The 24114-nt window shown below is 32.7% G+C and overlaps 8 protein-coding genes, 1 non-coding gene and 1 pseudogene across 12 annotated transcripts; 5 read left to right on the forward strand and 5 right to left on the reverse strand.

Moving 5' to 3' along the window:
• Nucleotides 1-1294: 1294 nt before the first annotated feature.
• Nucleotides 1295-3503, reverse strand: Bma-kin-19 (Uncharacterized protein; the record flags this gene model as incomplete). Of its 2 annotated transcripts, none has more annotated exons than XM_043077079.1 (8): nucleotides 1295-1417; nucleotides 1603-1737; nucleotides 1851-1941; nucleotides 2037-2146; nucleotides 2237-2359; nucleotides 2659-2839; nucleotides 3138-3217; nucleotides 3351-3503. In XM_043077079.1, 8 exons carry the CDS (start codon nucleotides 3501-3503, stop codon nucleotides 1295-1297), a joined length of 996 nt encoding a protein of 331 aa, XP_042933013.1. The 2 variants fall into 2 exon arrangements, with proteins under 2 accessions (XP_042933013.1, XP_042933014.1); XM_043077080.1 differs by having other exon boundaries at nucleotides 3351-3365.
• Nucleotides 3504-4362: 859 nt separating this feature from the next.
• On the reverse strand, nucleotides 4363-4923 carry Bm12452 (Uncharacterized protein; the record flags this gene model as incomplete). Its single annotated transcript, XM_043077081.1, has 2 exons — nucleotides 4363-4506; nucleotides 4765-4923. Coding segments are annotated over 2 exons (303 nt in total), but the record flags the coding sequence as incomplete, so codon positions are not given.
• Nucleotides 4924-5348: 425 nt separating this feature from the next.
• Bm13544 lies at nucleotides 5349-7388 on the reverse strand (annotated as a pseudogene). Its single transcript has 5 exons — nucleotides 7343-7388; nucleotides 6974-7102; nucleotides 6211-6372; nucleotides 5921-6049; nucleotides 5349-5499 (listed from the first exon to the last, which is right to left on the reverse strand). Coding segments are annotated over exons 1-5 (617 nt in total).
• A 1521-nt stretch (nucleotides 7389-8909) lies between these two features.
• On the reverse strand, nucleotides 8910-11120 carry Bm10848 (Uncharacterized protein; the record flags this gene model as incomplete). The annotated part of the gene is made up of 6 exons (XM_001900445.2): nucleotides 8910-9064; nucleotides 9155-9276; nucleotides 9660-9779; nucleotides 9988-10094; nucleotides 10511-10621; nucleotides 10983-11120. 6 exons carry the CDS (start codon nucleotides 11118-11120, stop codon nucleotides 8910-8912), a joined length of 753 nt encoding a protein of 250 aa, XP_001900480.2.
• A 978-nt stretch (nucleotides 11121-12098) lies between these two features.
• Bm10847 (Conserved hypothetical protein, putative) lies at nucleotides 12099-14203 on the forward strand (the record flags this gene model as incomplete). 2 transcript variants are annotated; one of them, XM_043077082.1, is made up of 7 exons in its annotated part: nucleotides 12099-12164; nucleotides 12670-12735; nucleotides 12911-13360; nucleotides 13456-13502; nucleotides 13679-13773; nucleotides 13940-13966; nucleotides 14187-14203. In XM_043077082.1, the coding sequence occupies 7 exons, from the start codon at nucleotides 12099-12101 to the stop codon at nucleotides 14201-14203; spliced, it is 768 nt and encodes a 255-aa protein (XP_042933016.1). The 2 variants fall into 2 exon arrangements, with proteins under 2 accessions (XP_042933016.1, XP_042933017.1); XM_043077083.1 differs by lacking the exon at nucleotides 14187-14203 and having other exon boundaries at nucleotides 13940-13977.
• A 403-nt stretch (nucleotides 14204-14606) lies between these two features.
• Nucleotides 14607-14679, forward strand: Bm14637. The gene has a single exon. It is a non-coding gene; the product is annotated as a tRNA-Val (tRNA).
• A 1578-nt stretch (nucleotides 14680-16257) lies between these two features.
• Bm5305 (EF hand family protein) lies at nucleotides 16258-17589 on the reverse strand (the record flags this gene model as incomplete). The annotated part of the gene is made up of 4 exons (XM_001902467.1): nucleotides 16258-16347; nucleotides 16799-16983; nucleotides 17205-17295; nucleotides 17479-17589. 4 exons carry the CDS (start codon nucleotides 17587-17589, stop codon nucleotides 16258-16260), a joined length of 477 nt encoding a protein of 158 aa, XP_001902502.1.
• Nucleotides 17590-18130: 541 nt separating this feature from the next.
• Bm5304 (uncharacterized protein) lies at nucleotides 18131-20133 on the forward strand (the record flags this gene model as incomplete). The annotated part of the gene is made up of 7 exons (XM_001902466.2): nucleotides 18131-18232; nucleotides 18314-18511; nucleotides 18698-18877; nucleotides 19073-19276; nucleotides 19524-19614; nucleotides 19726-19881; nucleotides 19982-20133. 7 exons carry the CDS (start codon nucleotides 18131-18133, stop codon nucleotides 20131-20133), a joined length of 1083 nt encoding a protein of 360 aa, XP_001902501.1.
• Nucleotides 20134-21212: 1079 nt separating this feature from the next.
• On the forward strand, nucleotides 21213-21629 carry Bm10846 (Uncharacterized protein; the record flags this gene model as incomplete). Its single annotated transcript, XM_043077084.1, has 2 exons — nucleotides 21213-21345; nucleotides 21580-21629. 2 exons carry the CDS (start codon nucleotides 21213-21215, stop codon nucleotides 21627-21629), a joined length of 183 nt encoding a protein of 60 aa, XP_042933018.1.
• A 752-nt stretch (nucleotides 21630-22381) lies between these two features.
• Nucleotides 22382-22821, forward strand: Bm17389 (Uncharacterized protein; the record flags this gene model as incomplete). Its single annotated transcript, XM_001902404.1, has 2 exons — nucleotides 22382-22420; nucleotides 22651-22821. The coding sequence occupies 2 exons, from the start codon at nucleotides 22382-22384 to the stop codon at nucleotides 22819-22821; spliced, it is 210 nt and encodes a 69-aa protein (XP_001902439.1).
• Nucleotides 22822-24114: the final 1293 nt, after the last annotated feature.

The raw sequence follows: 24114 nt of genomic DNA on the forward strand, positions 1-24114 counted from the left end.
GAAATAAGTCATTTCTACTATAATCGCAACTTACACATCAACGCATTCTGTTGCAATGGGAACTCACTCGTTATTTGCTCCCACGTTTTCTAAATAACGATACCTTGCTTCCTACCATTCTATACAGAAATATTGGCCCCGCTTATTTCTCTTGAACGACATAATGACTTCTTAAACAGTCGTTATACCAACACTCTAAGACTGAACAAATTAGTCCAGACCGCTGTGCAATTTCACAAGCTGCCTGAGATAATTGCTTTTCACAAGTTGCGTGAGATAAGTTGCAAACATTACAAAATGTCCCAACACTATTAATTGTTATTATTTCGTCACATTCTATGCTAGCCTAGATTCCTAACCACTGAATACATAACTACCTCAACACCAATCTCACATACGATTAAAATGTATTAAATAACATTGCCTGTGTTTAGTGTGAGAATGATTTGTATTTCACTTCTTTATAAATCAATTAACTCTTCACATAATGAAACGTAACATCCGATGGAAAAAAATAGAAAAAAAAAAAAAAAAAAGAAATAGATGGTGGCATTTATCCAACCATAACATATATGCTAAATGAATTATCTTTGTTTTTTGAACAAAAAATATGAATTCTCCTGCATACAGAACAGTCTTAATGCCAATTTCCTACCACTTCAGTTGACTACGAAAGGACTTTACATTCTCCTTTCTCGGCCAACAAAATCTGGAAAAAAGAGTGAAAACAAGACATTTTTTGAAACTGGTTACACAATGGAAGCATATACGTTCTGTACATAATTAAGATATTCTCTAGATTTTTTTTTGGACAAAATTAAATTCGATTTTTGTCACAAAAAAATATTTAATTGTTACTTAAACTAGCCGCCGCATTGTATGTGTACTTAAAACTTGCAGCTTACTTGAAAAAGTTACTTTCTTATTAAGCAGAAAATGAACTTAAGTCTCGAAACAAAGTACCTACTCTTAAAAAGTTTTCATATCGGTTGAAGCACCCTTTCAATAAATCAACAAAAATCTGAAAATCCCACACTCAGAAAATCAAGTTTGCAAAGCAGTTTTACTTTTTTGAAAATACTTAGTCATGTGTCCTCAAAATTACTAACGGACTGACATCTTTACAAAATCATCGGATGTTACCCTACTACATTCTACGTTGTGCGAAAAATCAAGAAACAAAATGATAAGATTTCGGAGGGAAATTTAGATAAAACTTTGTAAAAACACTTTTCAATCAGTATTTGAACATCCACAATAATTATGGTGCTTTTATCAATTAGTACGACTTTTCTCATACACCTGGAGCAGTGCCCGATTGCGCACCACCTTGTCCCGAACCAGCCAAAGCAAGTGCTGCCGCTGTATGCTGTGCCGCTTTCTGTTTCAGCATTGTCCAATCAAATGTATAATCATACTAAAAATAGTGGCACTCTACATTCGATTTTGGTAATTCAGGCAAAAATAATTCATTCTTCGGAAAAAGCGAAGACTGAAGGGACAGAATCCTTTTCCCACCTTAACCGACTGTAGGTTACACTTTTAAGCAGGAAAAATTTCAACGAACACAGTCTAGAAAAAATTACTCCACTGTTCAACTACCTGATGATTCAAAGTTCTAAACAGAATACGAAACAACTGCCGCAAATACATGTAATCGGGTGCTTCATCGAATCGCAGACCGCGAGTGTAATTTAAATACATAGCAAATTCTGCCGGAAATCCTTTGCACAACACCTGTAATAGTTAAAATATCCAATTAATTCACTGCTTGAAGATAAGAATGCTAAAATCGCGAAGATAATGTGCAACTACATAACTTGCCTAGCACATAACCATTATATGCTTACCTCAACAGGTGTGGACATTTTCTTTTCGCTGATTTTCTCATATTTTTGTTTCTTTGTTGCAGCTTTTAGACCTTGCCATGGAAGTGTTCCCCTAAAAAATCGTTTTAATGCTTCAGATTTCAACAACTATCTTTAACAACATTCAGTATCCACAGAAATGACATATAAATTTGAACTTTAACTAACTTGTTGAAGTACATTAAAACATATCCGAGTGATTCCATATCATCTCGTCGTGACTGCTCAATACCCAGATGTGCGTTGATTGATGCATATCGAGCTGTTCCCGTCAAATTCTAAATCTATTTCCTTTTTAGACAGAAATATAATAGAGCAATGAAACTTCAGTCAAAAAATATTTTCGGTAGTTATAATTCTACACATACCTTATCTTCCCGATACGGGATGTGAGCTCGCGTACGTGAGTCACGATATTTTTTAGCCAAACCGAAATCAATTAAAAATAATTTATTGCAGTGTCGTCCTATACCCATCATAAAATTATCAGGCTGAAAAAACACAAATCAAAGCTATTTATAACTCTCAAATGTAATGACTGAGAGGTATTAGCTGCTTATGTGGATTTCCTTCTGAAACAACACAACAGTTCACGATGGTATATATTTTAAGTCAACAATTATTTGTTACAACCAAAATATCTTGCAACATTTTAACTTAACCAGAATATTGTTAACAAATAGACCCAAAAGATGTTACTGTCCTGTTTTTTAGCAATCACCGCTCACTGAAAGAAATCTACCGTAAAAAGCAAAACTTCCAAAATCAATCGAATCTTTCCATAACTTGCCTTGATGTCTCTATGAATAAAATTTTTAACGTGAACATATTCAATGCGTCCAATCATTTGATCTGCTAGCATTAGCACGGTCTTCATTGTAAAACGACGACTGCAAAAATTGAATAGATCCTCTAATGAAGGACCTAATAAGTCCATCACCAAGACATTGTATTCGCGTTCCGTACCATACCTAAGAAATTATTCATAGAAACATTTTCCAAAAGGATAAATTTTCTAAAAATAAAGTTCTGAACTAGCAAATGGTTTTCACTCAAACATCTCTTGACATCTCGATGTAACCAGAGATGTAACCAGTCTCGAACTAGCTGATCCATTAACATCACTGTAATTTTCAGTTAAATCATTTTTGCAGTACTGAATATTTATGTAACTTGAGGAAAAAATGTTCATTTCTTTTGTCTTCATGCTTAAATATACGTACTTATACATATTTCGGATATGATTATAATAAACATCAAAGAGCTTACCATCGTATGTGCGGTATACCAACTCCACCCTGCAGAATTTTGTATACCTTGCTCTCATAAAGCAGCTGTGGATGGCGTGCCTGAAAATTGCTTTTTTTTTTTTAAATTCTTGAAATTCCAGAAATTTGCCTCTCAGACTTACTTTTTTTTTTTTGATAGATATAACTGTTCTTCTATGCAATATTTACCTTAGTACAAATGATCTTAAACAACCTTGCTGGACTCCATTTTAACAGCAACTTCTTCACCATTTGTGATATTTATAGCCAGATATATGTCACCAAATGAGCCAGAACCTATTTTACGAATTAGTTTATATTTTGTTGCAACAATAAAATCGCGGGAATTGGTAGCAACGCCCGCCATTCTCGGGCCTGAAATAATATACACTTCAAGCTTTTGACCAAATCTGGATACTTTTCAGCAGAATTTTGCACCAAAAACAAAAAAAAATTAAGATCTCACCAAAATCTAGTAAAACAAAATAAGACAATAAAAGGTTTAAATAATTTTATTTGACCTAATAAAAGGACAAGTTGACAAGTAAATACAGTTATCTCAGCTGCAACTTAGACTTCTAATTTTAACTCCATTTTATTCTCAAGAAAAAACATCATCCATTCGTGTACCTTAATACATCTGTGCGCCTAGCCAAAAGTGAGATACCCTTATTTTACATTATACATTGCAAAAAGAAATGGTAGTTAAAAGTGTCAGGTAAAAGAGACCGTGGTCTATCTCCTTTCGTATTAAAGACTGGAAGAACTTTTCAAGTATTGCTATGATGGCCATTACCTTTATGTATTAAATATAAGAGCATGTTTACTTATATACTTCACAGCAAAAAATTTTCACATCATCTATCAAACCATTCTGTTTCATCTGTTCTCTTTCCTCTCACAATTTATAAACGATCAAAATAACGGAAGTTACGGAGCTTATTAATCTCACTTATACCATGAAGAGCAATCCTCTTCTACTAACATTATTACACAGTTTCATTTGGAGAAAGATGCTCAACAAATCAAACATTTTTTACTGTAAAGCACCAGTGAAAAGGGAGAATTAAAGTTGTACAACTAAGGTATCTTTTCAATTCTAAATTACTTCTTTAACACATTATAGCTCACATTACCCATCAAATCACAATACTACTCCGTTATTCTTTTACCACTTATTCTTTTAATCTCTTGGTAAATCCCAAACTATAGCACAACCAAACCAACCGCATCCACAACTCAACAACGCGCAACGCAACCGCAACGCAGCGTAGCATGCAACGAGTCAAAAGCAAGAGAGGTATCGCGATGTTTCGGGAGAGGGAAGCTCGTCTAGATTTACTGGCGCTATATCTCTCCCGCTCGGATACCTAAATCCCTCTTTGCAGCTTAATTGTAGCGGGATTGCACCTTCTGCATTTCTGTCATTTTATCGTACTACCAAATGAATTACAGAAAGATTGAGGCATCTAGATTGTGCTAACTAGATTCACAGTGATACTTGAGTTTATCCTTCGGCTGAAATTGAGAGCGTAACTTTAATTATTCATCAACTCTTCTGTGATTGTAGCAGATGTCAACCGCTCTCTGCCACTTTACACTGCACTTTACCCTGGAGTTGAACAAACCCAAACTTTTATAACTCTGCCGAGAGATGCTAAACGATGAGGTTTTTGTTCCTTACAAATCATTCTTATCCATCCTACGATCCCCAATGAAAATGGATCATGAGAAGACAAGCAGTGTAAGCCTACGACATCATCAAGGAATCGTTCTCGAAATAACATAATGGCATTTACTATCAATTCAGTATAGTCTCCTCCTCGTAGATATTAAAAATTTGTAACTGCTTTATCAGATGTAAGCAATAATTTCAGCTATGCTTTGATGTTGTTTAGTTTATCATGAAGACCTTCCATTTTGTCTGTGACAGATTTTACATCTCAGTTCAATCCAAGGAAGGATGACTGCAAGGAAGTAACGCACAAAGAAATTTTCTCATTTTCTTCCTTTTCACAAACATGTTTTTACGAAGGAAAGTAGTCATGAAGTTTGAATCAAATAAATGACTAACGGAGGAGTAGTGAAATTAATCATTCAAACAGAACACACTAGTAATTTTTGATTTCGTTTATGAAAAGTTACCAACAGAATACATTCGTACATAACTCCGGTTTATTTACTTGAAGTCGGAATTCCGGAAAGAGATTATCTAGAGACAGGCAGGACCTAAGGTCAAAGGATGATAAAATGCGACATATTTTGAAAGCAAGCACTTCAAAATGAATACAATAAACGGCAAAATAAAAACAAAATCACATCCACCTTCTGATCGCACAAAGTGATGAACAAAAAGAAACGATCTAGAAAAAGATAATACAATATATATAATTTGTTGTCCAAAAACCGATCAACAACTGTAGTTGATAATTCTTCCAAAAGGTAGTTTGTTACGAAAGATTAATTAACAACTAAAAACTTATACGAATCTCAATAAACTGGGAAGTTTGAGAAACCGATACCTAATATCACTTACTACATGAAGATTTATAATCTCTTTTCACTTATGTTCTATTTCCATAGAATTCAGGATTAAACTAAAATGACAGTTAGAATGCTACTTTTTTATTTGAGCTAATGCAGTTTTCAATTTCAATGTTGCCTGAATTGACTGCCCAATTTGAGAATGGCGTTTCTTATCGAAAAATATAATTAACTCGTCATATCATTTTTTGAAATATGGAATGCAAACAAACAATAAAAATATGTTTCTTATTCACTTACTGTGCATGAATTTAACATATACAGATTCTCCACAGATAGACATCCGCCCTCTGTGTAATGATTATCAAAGTGAAACCAGATCACGGTGACTACATATATTAGAATTTTTCGGTTAAAAAATTCACATATCTGAATATCCGACATTTATGATAATCTGAACCATCAAATAATAAACTGGTATAAAGTTATTGATCTAACTTTAAAAAAGTGTGGTCATACATAGAATAATATAGAAGAATTTATAAACAAATCATATGTTAAATACGTCCTCAGTAAATTAGTGAACATACCCTGTGATTTGATCAGCCAGCATCAAAAAGATGTTCACCGTGAATCGACATTACAACTGAATTGGTTCATGAGATGGACCCAATAAATCCATTATTAATAGATTATGATCTTTTTCATTATCATACCTGGACAACCAAAACCACAACCATTTACTACCATTTCTTAAAACACAAAAATTTCTACAACAAATTAGCATTTCAACGTATCCTTTATTATTTGTAACTAATTTTTAAGTCTGCAAATTCTCAGTTGGTTCTGCAAATTCAGTAATCCACCTCCAAGTAAGACTCTTATTTCACTATCAAAAAAAAAAAAAAAAAAAAAAAAAAAGAAATTGCTACTCAAATAAATACTATCAAATAAAGGCCAATGTGTTATGAAATGTTAGAGGCGCGGTAAAATGTTCCAACTTGGATGTTGTCTTCAGATCGAAGTCACTTAGTAATTAACTACAACTGAATAAAACATCTTATCATTGCTTTCTATATTTATTTTCACAATTGCTGTTTATTTGCATATCATGCAATTACTTCAACTATGTGAAATAATTCGTGCCCTTCCGAACAGTATAAGGCTAACTGCTTGTTGAGAAAAAGCATAATTTGAAATTTCTAAATACAAGAAAATCAATCTTATCTTGCGTACTACAGCCTATCGTATATATTCATTTTATAAAGTATTACTGAAGAAATAAGCAGATGCTTATCAACACGGTTGAGAGATACCAAAACCTCTTTAGAGTATTTTATAAATCCGGCTTACGTATTGCTGGATTCAACTTCACGGCAACTTCTCAAGTAGTAATGACGATAGCCATACAAATATCCCAAAAGATTCGATTCAGTTTATACTTGGAGACGGTGACACAATCACTGATTGATGTTGATGTTACTGAAATTAGAAAGCAGTTAGAAAAATGCCAAAAATTAGAAGCCTGCGACAAGCTAGAAGTCACCAGTACTGCTGCCATTACTGCTTTCTTTCGCTTGCTGAAAACGTGAAATGAATTCATGACTGATATTTCTTTACCAAAGCGAAACAATGTCACCTTATCTTTCCCCAGCGAAGTAGAGTAAAACTAAATAGAGTAAAAGAAACAAATCACCTAGAGAGCAAAGTATTTAAATAGACCTTTAAATTTCCACTTGCTCATCCAAAATATTTTCTGGAGAGGCATACGTTTTTGCAAACATTCAACAAGTTTGCTTCCTGATAGGAAGATCACTTTTCCCAGAGAAAAACGTTTTCTAATTTTTAGAAATTTTAAGAAATGGGAAATTAAAAATTTTCAACTGAATTCCAGACACGTTCACTTCGCAGCTTTTCATTGCTCCCAAAAATTTTCAACGCAATAATTTTGGAGAAAACAAACTGAAATTTAAAGAGCAATTGGGTGAGAATTCTATAATAAATTTGTTGTACTATCCTATTAGCTTTTCTCAGTCTTTAAGAGCAACAAGAAAAAGAGAATGAAACTTTGACCACAACTGTTTATAGTCTCAGCTTCATTTAACCCATAATTCTCACACGACATATCCTGATTAACATCAACCATTTCTTGACCTTATCTACTATGAAATCAAAAATAACCTTCAAAACCCTCGAAACAAGTCTTGCACAACATAAAACCCAGGAATGACTCTATTAAAATGAAGATGTAATACATCATATGAAAGTTACCGGTTTACGTAAATTTACATTAAGCTGAGAAGCAAATTCTCAGCAACTACACTATTTTGCCTAAAATATATATTAATTAATAAATACAGCAATTTCCTGACAGCTAGGGAAAGACTGATTGGTTGCAATGAATCGAAAATCGAATTCCAGTGCTCCAAACTAGCATTTCCGCTCCAGATCAAAAGACGTATGTAAAATATTTCACCTTCCATAACAAATTTGGACAACTGATTCGTGAATGCAAAATTTCGCAAAAAATGATTTTCCAGAATAACATTAAGATTCTGAATTCATAAAAATTAGGACTAGTACAGTCCTGAACATAATTTTTGATAAATTTAAAATCTGCTTAGTTAACGCGAAACAAGCAAGTCCACACAACTTATACATGTCATATCAAATATGTTGTGAGAAAGAAATGAAATAGAGTGAACAATCATGCCAACGATATGTGTATTAAGTTATACAATCGAAAGATACAATTGAAGCCAGTTCTTTTAAATCGACTAAGGAAAGAAATAGAAATGCATATGCTGGTTTTTTGTTTTTCTTTTTCTTCAATGTGAAGTTTTTTATACTACTGTAACAGTAAATTGAAAATGAAAAAGGCCACAAAGTTCATGCCGGCATAAACAATTTTCCATAATTTAAAAAGAAAACAAACGAAATCAGCAGAAAAGCGAATAAAATTATCCAAAAAAAAAAAAAACGTGAACAAAGCGTTAAGTAACTTTCTAAAAACGATGCTACTTCAAAGTATCATAAAGTGAAATAAATCTAGCATTAAATCCTAACCCTTGATCTTTAAAATTTGCCCTCCGTTGCAGCGTTGTGAGAGCAAAATTTTTTTTATCTGTTAATAAGGGAAAACTTTTCATAACGACTCAATTCGATTAAAAATCCAGACAACATAAATAGACAGAACTGAAAGAAAAACTAAAAAGTGCATCGTTGTAATAATCAACAAAATCGCCTAATTTGAGGCAAATGTGAACAGCAAAAACAGAAAACAATCCATCTATAAATTATCGATTTCCATAATGACATCATCTTGTATACAGGAGTCTATTTCTGTGGCACTCATCATAGAAAACGGCAATTTAATGCTAATCATCTCATTAGAGCAATTCTCCGACTCTACTGTGTGCGGATCATCCGGGAAAGTAACAAAACCTAGAAAGAAAAACAGTATGCATACCAAAAGCAATATTTCTCGTTAATATTCAAAAATTCCTTACTGAAAAATCGAAAATTAATTTTTACCATTATCATTAGATACGTATCCTACTGCATCTTGAGTATCAATTTCTTTGATTCGTCCAATCATTGTTGGATTATCATACGAAATAGGTGGCACATAAGGTACTAAAGCCATCGATAAAGGACTAAAAAAGTAGACTGAAAGTTTAAGGGTTCTCAAGTTTTTGAAGCATGACTTAAAAAAAAGACAAGTGTGAAAATTTAGTCGATTCGAAGTCTTCGTCAGAATTAGTCATATACATTTCCTAGTGAAGAATTCTAAATCCAAATGAAAAACTACATTCAATCACTTAGAGATGAAGTAAAGAATAAAGTGAAAAACCATAAGATGGTAAGACATAAATCGGTGCATGTAAAATCTAATGTGTAAAATTCATACGACGCTGTGAGTAAAAACAAAAAATAAATACTTGGTCATACCGATAAGAACAAGACCAAAATATAATGCGCTTGTTTTATAAAAAATGAAACTTAGCAAAATGAATGGCAGAATGAATGAAAAACGCACTTGCTAATAGTAATAGGTGGAGCTTTAAGCTCATGTTCAATATACTTCCGTAGCCTCTCGTCTAGAATCAACAGTGCATCATCTTTCTCGATGTCTTCCTCACTAGTATCTTCCGAGTCACTAAATCATGAACAAATAGCAGATATTGTCTAAAAAGTAGGTTTTATTCCAAGAACATCAATGCTATGCTGGGAACAATTTCTGAAGGCGATAAAAAACAAAGCCGATGTGGAAAGAAGACAGTAACCTTTGGGGGATGCTTTGAAAAATGTGTATGAACAGTGCAGCGCCATATTATGGAAGAAAAACTACAATGAAAAATATGTACCTATCCTTAGAATCCACTACTGATGAACATGAATCATTTGATATGTGGAAATTTTCCAAACGAACGCTAACTTTTTCCATTCTTCGTTTACATAGTGGCTCCTCATTCTATAATTGTTAACCTTTACGTATCATTTCATTGGTGCTTCCTTCTCTACTGAATGCTTTATCATCACTGTGGATATAAAAACTCTTATTTTACAGCACTGTATACGTAAACATGAGATGAATTAAGTATTTCAAACTGAATCTGTATGGTGAGAAATGATACCTTCATAGAAAGTTAATGAATTCAGCTATGCACCAATAATAAATTAAATAAATAAATAAACTAAATAAATTGATTAGATAAGTAAACAAATAAATAATGAATAAATCGATAAATATAATATACGAATAAATGAATAAACAAGTGACAAATATAAATAAATTAATTAACCAAATCGATTAAACAAATTAAAATTAATTAAGAAATTAATTAAAAACAAATAAATATAGATATATTTTTTCCAAAGAAGGCCTACATTGCAAAGTGAACGACGTTTTCGAGATTTATTTTTTAAAATTTCAATTTGAACATCTGAGCAATTCTGTTCGAATCCTGTTCTCTTCTCTTCATTAATCTCCATTCCGACCTGAAAATGAAGTTGCAGATAAGAGGACATGAAGTAAATATAGTATGAGGAAATAAGTACAGCTAGGAAGCTAGAAATGCGTATGCTTCTTCTTGCCATGGACCAAATATTTCCCCACCACTAAATAAACTTTGTCTACAGCAGTACTACAGATAAGATTCCATTACTTCTACTGCAACTAATAGATCCCTCCTAAAAATCAGTGTATTCCTGGAGAATTGAAACAATATGATTCCTAATCCTCTACACAATATTTCACATCAGACAAAAATATCATAGACGATTTAAATTACATTCCGAAAATTTCCTGTCAATAGATATGTTTAATTCTACAAAGGATTAAGAACTGAATCAAAAATACCACATCTATGATCACGTTCGATGACACATCCTCGCCAAACGGTTGGCTCTGATGTGGTAGATCTATCGAATAAGGATTTCCATAAAAATTAGCGTTTGTGAATGGATTCAGATAAGCGCCTGATGATGGTGTTGTCATCGACCTGACAAAAATGAAGGATATGTCTATTTCACTAGCAATATCATGACTTCCGCTTCAAACAGTACTAACTAATAATAGAACCAGAATTTTACAGAGATAATTAAGAAATGCTAAACATAAAATTTCTTCAACAATAATACGATAATAGATCAGATGAAATTGTTAAGCAAACAGTGAAATCGACTCGAATGTTTGTGAGCATGAAGAGAAGCTAGATGATACAAAAATCGTAATTTGAACTAAATAACTACATCCCCAACCAGAAAACCCCAAAAGAACCAAACTGACCCTTGGAAGCCGACACATTACTTCATACTTAAGGAGCAAAGGGACTTCCGAGAAAAATCCCGCGCATCCCTCCTCCATCGTAGCTCCTTTTCTCCACTCTCCTATATCTGTCTCTCCATCAGTACTACACTATTTCTATGTCTACTGGCATTTTTCTTAAAATTGATGTTGAAGGATTTCATATCACATTAAATTATTTTTGGAAATGCATCAGAAGTCTCGGTAGGGAGCGAATTAATTTCCCACTGAGACGGCAAAAGATGGCCAACCGGATGAGGAGTCTTCCGGAACAGCTATAAACATAGGAATTAATTGTTTTATTACCAAAAGATGATTTCCCGTTGAACAGAAAGTTGAAGGATGCAAGCTTGGGAGTGAAACCCGACGAATGACTTCTGAAAGTAAACATCTGATAAGTAAACAGAGAGGAAAACGATGTTCAATGCATAGCATGACATCAAACAGATTTAAAACTGCTCTAATAGACCCATTGGTAAAAAATTAGTGTTATTGTGGAAGTAACAATTTGTGAACGAAGCAAAATTTGAATATTTGCAGGCGAACATCAAAGCTTGCATTCCGGAATTAGCAATTAGCCTATAAATATGGTTCAGAGAGACCTATCTCAGTTATTCCACGCACTTTTAATAGACAATACAGTTGTTTGTAATAATTGTTCATATCGAAATGTCAGTGATTGCAATTTTTGTTCTGCTACTTATTGCGGCTTTCGCGTATCTCAATTTTGCCAAGGTAGGCCCAGTAAATTGTCCTTCGTTTTATTAAGCTCGCTTCAATTAATTAGATTCTAATCCTAGATGACTAGGCACATCTTAGTATTTTTTTTTTTTTTTTTCATTTAGATTTCTGTTTTAAGTTATATCACTGGTTTCTTTGAATAGCGGCAGTGGCAGACAATTTCTAGATAATATGATTGAAACTTCGCTAAAAAGCTAGATAGTGTATGGTAAGATAGTATGATAGCCAATCTAACCATTAGATTCATTTTGACTCAGTTAAATTTACGATTAAATGGTTTACTTTGACTCATTTAGCCTCTTTTAAGAATGTATTCTAATGCAGATCATGTTCGAGAGGTGAATGACAGTACTTCGCAAAACGAAATTATAATCTGTTATCGTATTATTAATAACCGCTTATTCTAATTATTAGTTCATGAGCTCTCTGAACTTCCTTCAGAAGGCAAATATCAATATTCTGGAGATAAGTGTTAACTTCTAAATTTGAATTATTTCAGCTTCGACATGAGGTTGATGCGACCAAGTCAGAGAGTGTCATACAATCTACCGCTGGGATAGAAAAGGTAGCTACACAACTGATTTCACTTCTTTCCTTACTTAACAAACACACGTTTATTTTCAGTTAACCGCTTACTTGGTCAACTTCTCTCTACAGCTCTGGCGCTATCCATTTAATAACAGGAACGACATTGCTCTTTCGCTTTTGCTCAATTGTAACTTAAAATTTTTTTTCTGCAGACTGCACCAAAAAAATTCGAAGAACCGTCAGCACCTGTTGAATCATCACTCCCACCTCCCGCATCCCTTTCTCTATCGCCATTGCCACCAACTCCATCATTAGCATCTGAACCGCCACCACCGGTACCACTACCACCACCACCATTACCACCACCACCGCTACTGCCACAGTCGTCATCGCCAATACCCGAACAGCCACCGTCACTATCCTCATCACCAGTGCCTGAACCACCACCACCATCTCCATCTTCACCTGCTCTTACTGAATCTCCGGCAGGAGCTTTATCGCTACCATCTCTATCTTCTACTCCAGGATCGGCAGGGCCTGAGCTATCAAAAACATCAGGCCAACTGCCTCAACCAGAAATTCCGATTATGTCACCGACAACTACAGAAACCGCAAAGACACCAGAAGTTCCGACTGCATCACCAACTACGCGTACTGCAAAGGTAAGATTTTACAAATTTGACATTATCAAAGCTTGGAATTTGTATTAAGAGATTAAAAATTCGTGCTCTTTCACTTCATTTTAGTTAAATTTTAGGAATTAATGTTATCTAAGCCGGTTGTGTCAGCAAACAGTTCACAAAGGTTCTGTTTATCCATTTTATTTACGTTGACTACACACTGCCAAGCAGTATGTTGATTAATAAGTTAAAATATCACCTTTCCCTATTCATTACTCATTACATATTTAAATCGAATCATGAATTAAAATTTTTTCTATTAACAAACAGATGAAAGAGTATAAGTAAATTTAATTGCAGCGGAACGATGACAGCGGGTGGGACACTATCGACGGATTCCAGCGCTCCATCTGTAGAGTCCAAAGATAATGATAAGCTTAAGAAAAAGAAGAAAAGTAGGATCTTTGTTTTTTCTTTACTTCTAGTTTTATTTTTTTTTTTTTTGTAAAACCAGTTGAATGATTGATTTGTTTTTCGAATAAGGTATTAAATTATTAATAAGACGGTAAACTTCGAGGGTTCATTTCCATTTATTTCTAGTGAGTAATCTTGCTTTTGCAGGCAAGAAAAAGAAAGGATCCAAAAAAGGTATATTTTAGTCAATTCTTTATAACTACCAGCCACTAGTTGTAATTGACAAGTCCTTCGGTGGAAGAAGTTACTGGCTTCAATGGGAGAACCTTAAATAGAAATTCTTCAGTTATTTCTAGTTTCCGTTATAATATCTGACAAAAATCTATAGAGAATAGCGAAAACCATAGTTCTCACAATATCTGACAAAATTACCAACAACTGTTTAAAATTTTAGGCAAAAAGAAGGTATGAACGACTGATGCAAAAAGCGAAGAGCTTTTTTTGATTTTTTGTGGATAATTACTAACAGAAACCAATCCGGTATCCCCCACAGACAAATACATATATTAACATCCATCAATAAAAGTTTCTCCAGAAAGCTCGTTTCCTGAAAAAGTTTTAATTAAAATAGTCCGAAATCCTTTGAGGGTGCTGCGGAAAAAAGGGAATGCATGTACGGGTGCAAATGCTTGTCTCTTCCAAAGTACAACATGATGCTTTCCAGAGCATAGCGCAGTGATCCCAATTATTCTCAATCGGCTAAAACTTGTTTGCAAGTTTTAATTATCGCTGATATACCCTCCTTTAAAATTTCTTCATATTTATAAAAACTCATCTCATCATCATCAATAAAATACACGATGAGCTCTAATGTGGTCTTGTGGTGTAGTGGTTATCACGTCTGCTTCACACGCAGAAGGTCGCCGGTTCGATCCCGGCCAAGACCTGGGTGACCCTGTTTTTCTTGCTAACTGATGAATGATAGGACGCACCGACAACGAACTACATTCTCAAAAAGTTTCGAGTGAACAAATTTGATTAGGAAACACTATTATTAGTCTCGAAATGCTTGACATCAAATTAGTGACGTACACTTTAACATATGAAACTATCGTTGGGAACAAGGTATGTGTCAGAAGATATTTGACAGATCTTGTTAGCGAATGATTCAAACCAATAATTTAACTAGGGTTTATCTAAAATTCAATTTAAAAACTGTTGTAATGATTAAGTTGAGACTTTCATTCTAACCATCACAGTCTTTGTATTTTTATAATAGTCAACAGGTTCCTTAATAAACGTTGAAATTCGTGTGCAGCATAATAACTGACTGGAGGAGAATAAACAGATTAATGAATTGCATGTTATTCTCAAAATAACCAATTTAAAAACCTGCAGGTGCTTAGTCCACAGCTATAGTAATGGCTATGAAGGATATCATTCCGCAAGTAAGAGTGATGGTTATCTGCTTTTTCTAGTCTTTTTATTATATGATAAATTTTCTAAAGAGAGTCATTTCTTTACGGCCTAAGAGTTTCACTTCCACAAATATTGCAGACGGGAAAAAGAGGTTAAGACTAGATAGGTCAACACATGTAACGTGAAACTGAGTAAAATGTAACTCAGTTAAATGATCGATTTGGTGAGTTTTCTTGGGTTTGTTTCCATTTATACTAAATAAAAATTAGATTTATCTTAGCTTTTTATCCTAGTTCACGGCAAAATTTATTCCGTTCAGAAACGTTCCTGCAGTGTTGAACACATCCTAATGATTCGCAATTAAGTATCTCCCAATCTCGGTTAAAAACTATACTGATGAACCCCATGAGCTCTAAATGAACCTCCTTATGCGCTACCACTGCAATGATAAATAATCACATTCAGTCAAAAGAAAAAACATCGCTGTCAGATGACTGGCAAATTTGTATTAAATTCATGTTAAATTTTTTAATATATATCGGGGTGTCAAAGCAACTACGCAATCCCTATAAGATTCAAAACTTGCAACTGTGAGAATAGAATTTTTCAAGTGAAATTTTTTATTTTGAACCGCGCAGTGCTAAATAAAATTGAGACGTAAGAAAAAAATTTTTACAAAGATAAGTCGTTATAAATAATACATTGAGAACACAGAAAAGCTCTGAAAAGCTTGAATACTTAAAAAAAATAAAAACGAAAGAAAACGAAGTGAACTCAAAAAACTAGCCCAGCTGTTAGAAAATCTTCATTATTGCTAACCATTACAATGAAAGAAAGTTATGTAGCTAGAATTTATTCTAACATTCGCTCGAACAATAACATTCGAACAATTTGTTCGAACGTTAACCGTCTAGATAAATAAAATTACGACTCCAGAGCATAAACTCGAGATAAAATACAATGTAGAAAACAAAATAAAGATTCAAGAATACAATAACTCCAGATAAACTTGAGAATCCAATAAAGACAGGAACCAAAGTGACAATTTAAATTTATTAGTAATGGAAAAAATAAATGCTTTTCTAGCAACTTTTATTAAAGGTCTGTTAATAGAGTGCCGTTTTTTTCATTACAGTGTAAAAATCATCTTCGCAAACATTACCACTACCACGGGTATCAGCTTCCAAAATCATTTCCTATAAAATATACATTAAAATATAGGAATAGTGTGATTTACTTACCAAACAAACAATAATAAATCCAACTAATAACAAATATTTATAAAAAACTATTATTATGTGATTGTTCAAGCATGTAACATCCAGATTTTAACATTCACTAAGTAATCGCCCGGAAGCATGGGAAATATTATTAATATCTTATTTACTGGTACATAAGACTATGGTAATATCGAGTATTAACTGTCAGCTGGAATATTAAATTATTTTAATAATAGATAAAAAGTTGAGTGTGAACAGTATTAATTACCGCTTACTATAAAACCACATAATGAAGTACACTTTTCAAAGCGCAGACAAGTATTTTGTCTGTAACTTGCAAAAAGAATAAGAACTAAAAAAGTTTTAAAACATTATCAGCAGATCAGAAATTGAAGCGACCTTTTGATCATAGCATTGATTAACTTACTTTTAGTTGGTCTTCTGCTATTGTTTCGCCTAGTTCTCCAGCAACTCTTCGTAAATCATCAACTGTAATATATCCTTTGAAATCGGAATCAAACAGCTCAAAAGCAGCATGCATTTCTCTGATCCCATTACGTTCATCTAACTTTTCGCTCAACAAATTACTCAACTCTCTAAATGTGACTTTGTCTGAAACAAAATAAATGAATTCAGCAATTTACATAAAGTTAGCAAATTTACAAAATTCTTTATAAGGTATTACGATATTTCACACTATTATTGCAATCTTCCAGACTGAATGACTGAAGATAGCAAAAAATATTTTACCACTCTTGCTTGCAGATAAAAAAATACTATATCTTTTAAATTTAAATACTATACATTACATCGTTGACCTAACCACAAAGTACCTTTTTGTTGTTTTCCATTTCCTTCAATTTTTTCTGTTAAAATCCTTATTTCATCATTTCGTGGTTCGAAACCAAGTGATCGAAGAATAGTCTGAAATGAAACAATTTCTTTCTACACAGAAGCCATTAAGTTCGAATCTTACTAAAGCTCGACTGAAACATTTTCATTTCTAGAACTATTCTCCTTTCAAGAGATCCATAATGATATAACTCGTACATACACTAGCAAAATAAAAAAAAAAAAACTAATCTTGAGATTTTTGATAGATGTAACTCCGGTGCCTTCTGGATCACATTTTGAAAATGCCTCCTTCAGTTCTCGCCGTGAATATTCACTGATCGTTTGCTGAGATGCTTCCGTACATTGCAAATCGACATTAGCCATAACTAGTATCGATTAATCGTTTCTGTTGGTAGCTGTGAATTAAACTAGAGTAATTTTTAAAGACGAAGACCAACAGAAATTGATAAACTATGTAAACAAAAACAGTAGTTTTCCTTTTACTACCTCTTTAAACAAGTATTCGGAACTAGCCAGTTTACTTTTATACATGAAGTACAAAGATTTTGCGACAAAATGGAGTAAAATGAGACCCATACATCAATCGATGCTATGAAAATTCACATTAAATTAACTGCCACTTCAGTTCTGTTTTACTTCAGTTTTTTTTTTTATCAAAAAAAAAAAAAGAAAAAAAAAAGCAGTAAAAAGTAGTGAATTCAACCACTAACATTTAAATCATCCACCAAATTGCAAAAAATGCTAGAAATCCTTTTCTCACCACCCCAACGCTGGTAAGATAATCTGATCAGAAATGTTTCATCAAAGTGATAAAACGATTACTTCCGTCTTTTAGGATGCATCCATTGCACAATCTCTGTCTCAGATAGGTTCAAGAAAGACTGGACTTCTCCATCTCAAATTAATGGTTGGTGGACATCTTACCGACAAATGTGTAACTTTTCACAAAGGTCATCTTTGTGAGCTTCCTTTTCTTTCGGAAGTTTCTGGACATTTGACAAGAAAGGTATGGTTTCATTGTCCATATTACTGTAGAATAACTTTTAAATGATTGATAAATTTAATCTTTGTCTTTGTTGTAATTTAGGAAATAGCGCAGTTTGTGAGAGAATATTTTGCCTGTGCTGCTGTCAGCCATAAACTACTGAATAAGATAGTTTCATTCTGCGAGGACTCGTCCCAGCAGCAACTTCTTGGTGATATCCTTTGCATGATATCTTCTCGTGTCAGAAGGTCTCACTTCCGGAAATCACATCGTAATGCTTTGAAATACATTATTGAACAAGTATGTTGCATCTCATTCGAAATTTTATGAGGAGAATATAAAATTCTATCCATTTGCTATACAACAATAATTTTTTTCATATTACTTTTTATTTTTTGTTTCCATACCCTATTATAACTCCTATTATAACTTTTTTATTATATTTGCTTCAAAGTTTTTAAATGAATGAAAAATCCTCATATTTAGCTTGAAGTGCGACATGCTGAAATTGGCTGGCAGTTGTACATTTGCTTGACGAATTCTATGATGGACAATACACTATATGTAGATAGAATTTTTTTTGATGATTCTTTCACAAAGTACATCATTTTGCAAGAGAACCGTTCTCATTTATCCCAAGGAACCACTGGTCTCTCCTGTTGGCAGGTATTTATGTTCACTTTCAAACCTGCATTAATAAATTGCATTTGGTAGACTTTTAAAACGATTAATTCACTCTAAAGGGTAGAAAGAGAAGTTAAATAAAAAAGATACGTGAGTAAATAAAAGCCCAGGAATGAAAATATTGGGGAGTTGTTGTGAACCAAAATGTTTTTAACTTGGGTAGTGTCTTATTTACAGGCATCTTGTGATCTAGCGAATTATTTGTTGAAATATGGTCGTGATTATATCAGCGGAAATAATGTTTTAGAACTAGGTGCTGGATGTGGACTGCTCGGTATCGCACTTGCTGCTGTTGGTTTTGTCAAAAGCATTACACTTTCCGACGGGAATATTGATGTATTGAATGTAATTCGCGATAACATTCAGTTAAATTTTCCGAAGGTCTGTTATTTAAAATATTGAGAATAAAGGTCCTTAAATAATAATAACAGTGCATTAGCATGTTGAATTGTATTCTTTACCTTGCTTATGAAAACGAGACATAATACAGGAAATGAGACATAATACAAGATGCTGAAATCATCCAGCATCTTTAAAAATGAAATCACTTGGTGATTTGAAAGAATACTGACCAGAAAATGTTGGGTTATTCATATTAAAGATTTGGAAAGCATCTTTTTTTTTTCAGAATTGTGGTATATTTAACGTTATTTTCCTTGAGTGGGAAGCTATAAATTTGGAAAACATTCCCGTTTTACCAGATATTATCTTTGCGGCAGGTTCGGAATTCATATTGGCTAAATAAAGTTTTGAAAAAAGTTTTTTTTTCCTTCCTTTATTAAGCGTACATTCACAATTATCGGACTCAATATTTAAATGAAACGTTTTAGATGTTGTTTACGACCTTCTGGCAATAAAACCACTTGTCCATGCCATTAAGAAACTTCTCATTGCACTTACAAAAGAAAACAAGACTGGTCCATATTGTTTGCTAGCAAATACAATAAGGAACCAAGAAACTATAGACAAATTTGTAACTTGTACAGGTAGAGTTAAGTTGACTGTAATTCAAAGTTAAATATGAGAATTTTTCACACACTTTAATTCACTCAAATAGGTTGTCAGTGATAAAAAGTTGACTTTCAGGCGAAAACGGACTTTCAATAAGGAATTGTTTTATTTACGAGAATAGTATCTTTAAATTTGCCACTAAAAATATAGAAGATCAGTCATTGTTTCCTTTCACGAGCAGTGTTCAGTGTCCCACAATATTTCATGAATTAATATTGAAGGATTGAAACAGCAGAAATGTGGTTTGTTGGCTTACTATTTTTTTTTTTTTAATTGGAGGTTTTCACATTTTCGCTGCGTTTCAATTAGTTCTCGATGATTCATTGCTTATTATAGTTGAAGTGCACATTATTAGTTTATGATGATTAATAAGGATTTGGTTTCGTGCTATGTTTCAGCTAATATTTACAGGTATATCCAAAAGTCTGTTCAAAATATGTAAGCGCTGTTACGTATAAAAGAAAATTGGGAGAATTTGAAAAGATAAAGTATTTTTGATTGTTTATAAATAAAGTTATACAGCTTTAGTCCACTCGTTTTTCTTCAGTAATAATTGAGGTCATCACTACCTGTTGTCATATCTTGCTTGATATTTCGCATGATTTATTATCGGATGTTGTGAAGGTGGGAAGAATAATTCCTCAGCATGTTGTTTGTTTTTAAGAAATCTTTAACTTTTAAGAATACATAATATAATTTAATTGCATTACCAGTTACGGTTATCCCTTTTAGAGTTACCATTTATGGAGTTTGAACTATAAATCTCAAAACATTAAGTTATCTTTGTATAGTAATACGGATTAATGGAGTTGGCAGAGAAGTTATTGACAAGAAATAAAATCGATATTAAGTTGTGTTACAATTATTGTGTTTCATAAAAGGTAGGAGCATAATCACTTGTCATATTCATTCATTCCACTTTATTAGGATTGTTTGTAAATTGATTAGTTGATATTGCTCGAAATTTACGTATCTCAAACGATTTTATAGATTTGGATTAGGGAAATTCATACTCCCATTTAAAGAAGATGAATGAACTGAAGATGTTCAGTTATTTTACATCGGATGTAATGTAATGTTAAATCATAAGGGAACTAAATTTTGAATCAGAGAAGGTGTAATGAAGACCACTTTCACTTTTCACGTTTATAGGATCTTCGACCATATTTTTATGTTTGTACCCATAGTTCCAAAAGATATAGGGCCTAGTTTTTAGAATGGGACAGTGCATAATACACATTGGATTAAACGCTTTTAATTGAATACTGCTTTTATATCCATTTTTCGATAACGAAGCTAACCAGAAATGTTTGTACCACGTGGACTAGAAGCTGGTGCCAATGTAGCAGCGCAACAGGTGGAAGAACGTCGACGAGCTCAACTAGAAACTAGAAATGATGCTCTACGTTTTTTGTTAATTCCAATTGCTTTGGAACTTGGTATATAATATGGTTTAGAATTTGCATCATCAGATCATACTTAAAACTGATAACGTTTGCGATGAGAATGAGCTTTTCTTTTTTCTTTTATTTTGGTAAATGATGAAGTCTGAGAATATAGCTTACTAGAAAAATCAACTTTTGCTTTGAAATGTTTCCGAGTTCTTTGATTTTTCTCCAAGTCATATGAATTGTGCATCCATTAATCTTTTTATCTTCGAAAGCGAATTTCAGGAGCTCATTTCTGTAGTTTGGTGCTCGGTTGGGATTGGATATGCACATAAATTTGGTAGAATTCTCAAATGGACATGTGATTCGGCAAATTTAATATTTTTTCTGGACTTTACTGTTATTGACATGATTATATAATGTTTTATTTTTAATTTTGAGTTTTCAGTTTTTGGATTATTTCTTTAATTTAATGATCGAAGAGATGACTTTTGAATCTTCCATTATGGTTATTGTTCGTATAAAATTTCTTCCCAGAACTGATTTTCTGATCATTTTAGAATGTTTTGTACACAAGTGGAAAATATATAAATTTTCGAAAAAACGAAATTAACACTGTAATTCACTTAAATATGATTTGCATATTTTTCCCTTACGACTTTATTGTATGAGCTGACATTTGGGCATAAGAGATGAAGTTAAGTCGTTTAGCATGCTCTGAATTGCTCCTCTTTGTTATAATATTATTATGGTATAGTCATTTTTTGGGTTTTTTGTATTGCTTCATATTCATGCAAAGTAGTGTTTAATGAAGGAAAAAAGAACATTGTTTTTAACAGGACAGATCTTATTTTACAGCTGAATAATTTATATCTCTGGGAGAAATATTTTCGGAAAAGTATTTAAGTGATGAAATATGTATTTGGAATGCTAACGATAAACTTAAACAATTAGAATATGTCGTAGGCTATACATATGTGGTTTTCAAGGACAGCTTCTTAACTGTAAACTTCATTCTATTAAACAGTGTTCTTTTTTTTCTGTTTCAGACAGATTTTTATCCAGCGAATAAGCATCTACAGTTAAGATGTCGATTTTGGCGAAAATTTCAGAAATCGAGGCTGAGGTAATGATGATAAAATGTAAACTATACAATGAAATATTTTGAATAAATAAGTGCCGACGATAAGCTTGGAATGTGTTTTGAATAGATTTGATGTATGATTTTAAATTATTCTTTATAATGAATTCTTATGTTCGTAAAAAATATTTCCAGAATTATTGTGACTGATATCTGTTCACTCTGACAAAAAGAGTCATGAGAGCAGTTTTGCAAAGTATTTGATTATGTTTTAGATGGCTCGTACACAGAAAAACAAAGCAACGATGGGTCATTTGGGTATGCTAAAAGCACGTATAGCGAAGCTGCGACGAGAATTGATAACACCAAAAGGTGGGAATGGTGGTTCAGGCGAAGGCTTTGATGTTGCTAAAACGGGTGATGCACGAATTGGATTTGTGGGTTAGTTTTCTTTCTTTGTTATTTTCTTTATGTCATCTGTGTCTAACAGAAAAGGAGGAATAAAGTTTACTAATGTTCCAAAGATTCCGAATTTCTATACTGTCTTACTTCATCTTATTTTGGAGGACTTAAAGTTGAATAATGAAGCATTTTGCTCTTATAAAGCAATGAAATCTTAGTACGATATCATATATGTTTTTTACGTCCATAAATTCTTGCTTAACTTTTATTTAACTATAGCAAATTACACTCCACAAGCTTCATAGAGTAATAGTTAATTGTATCTTAAGTATTTTAATATTGCTCTTAAAATGTTGTGGAAATCATTTGTTTACAATATTTGACTTCTTTTTTCATTAGTTTTTCTTACATTTAAAAAAAATTGTTATCATGTGAACTTTTTCAATGTGAACGATTAATATTATCACAATTAGAAAGTTGTTAAGGTAATCGCCATGCAAGAATTTTATAAATGCAACACATTGAATCTGTTAAAGTTAAGACCATTTAGTAATAAGCTGTATAGATTTTCTTGCGCATTTTTGGATTTCCTTGGGGAAGCTTAAATTTATTTGGTATAAATTTATGCCTTATTTTGTATTTTTTCCATAACTGAGCAGTTTATTCAATTTCACTCTAATTTTTCGCCACAAAATAAATCCACATAGATATTTGAAAATGTTTTTGTTGGTAGCACATATCACACATTGTTTCTTTACCGTAACTTTCATTACAGATAATATTAGTAATTAATGGCAGTGATTAAATGATTGAAATACAAAGAATCCATATTGCTGTAGAATCAAAAACTGGTTTCATATTAATTTGACTATATTTCCCAAGCCTAGATTTCATGAAGTGTGATTTCGACACAACTTTCAGTTTTCCAAACATTTCGTTCAGAATTTCATCTCTAATTTCAAAATCATTTTTTACAAGAGAACAAGCGAATTTATTGATTATGTGTCTAGTGATGTAAGATTAGGATTTGGATAACTGATCATGGAATTCACAAGAAAACAAAAAGAAAACGAACGGATTTCTTTGGGAAACACTAAATTTATTGTTTGAATACAAAAGTCCATTTTTATAAAATAATCTAAGAAATGGCCCAAAATGTGCAGAAAAGGTTTGGTTTATTCATCACCTACATGTGTACATAGCAGCAAATATTAAATCCTCAGTTGTATTTTGTTGGAAAACAAAAATAATTCAAGTTTTATCATTCCAATATTTTGGTTGTTACGAGATAAGGACAAAAAGTATTTACGAGAAACGAAAGAGCTCGCAACGGACGT

This window comes from Brugia malayi (assembly GCF_000002995.4).
Source record: "Brugia malayi strain FR3 genome assembly, contig: Bm_v4_Chr1_scaffold_001, whole genome shotgun sequence".
Classification (NCBI taxonomy): Eukaryota; Metazoa; Nematoda; class Chromadorea; order Rhabditida; family Onchocercidae; genus Brugia; species Brugia malayi.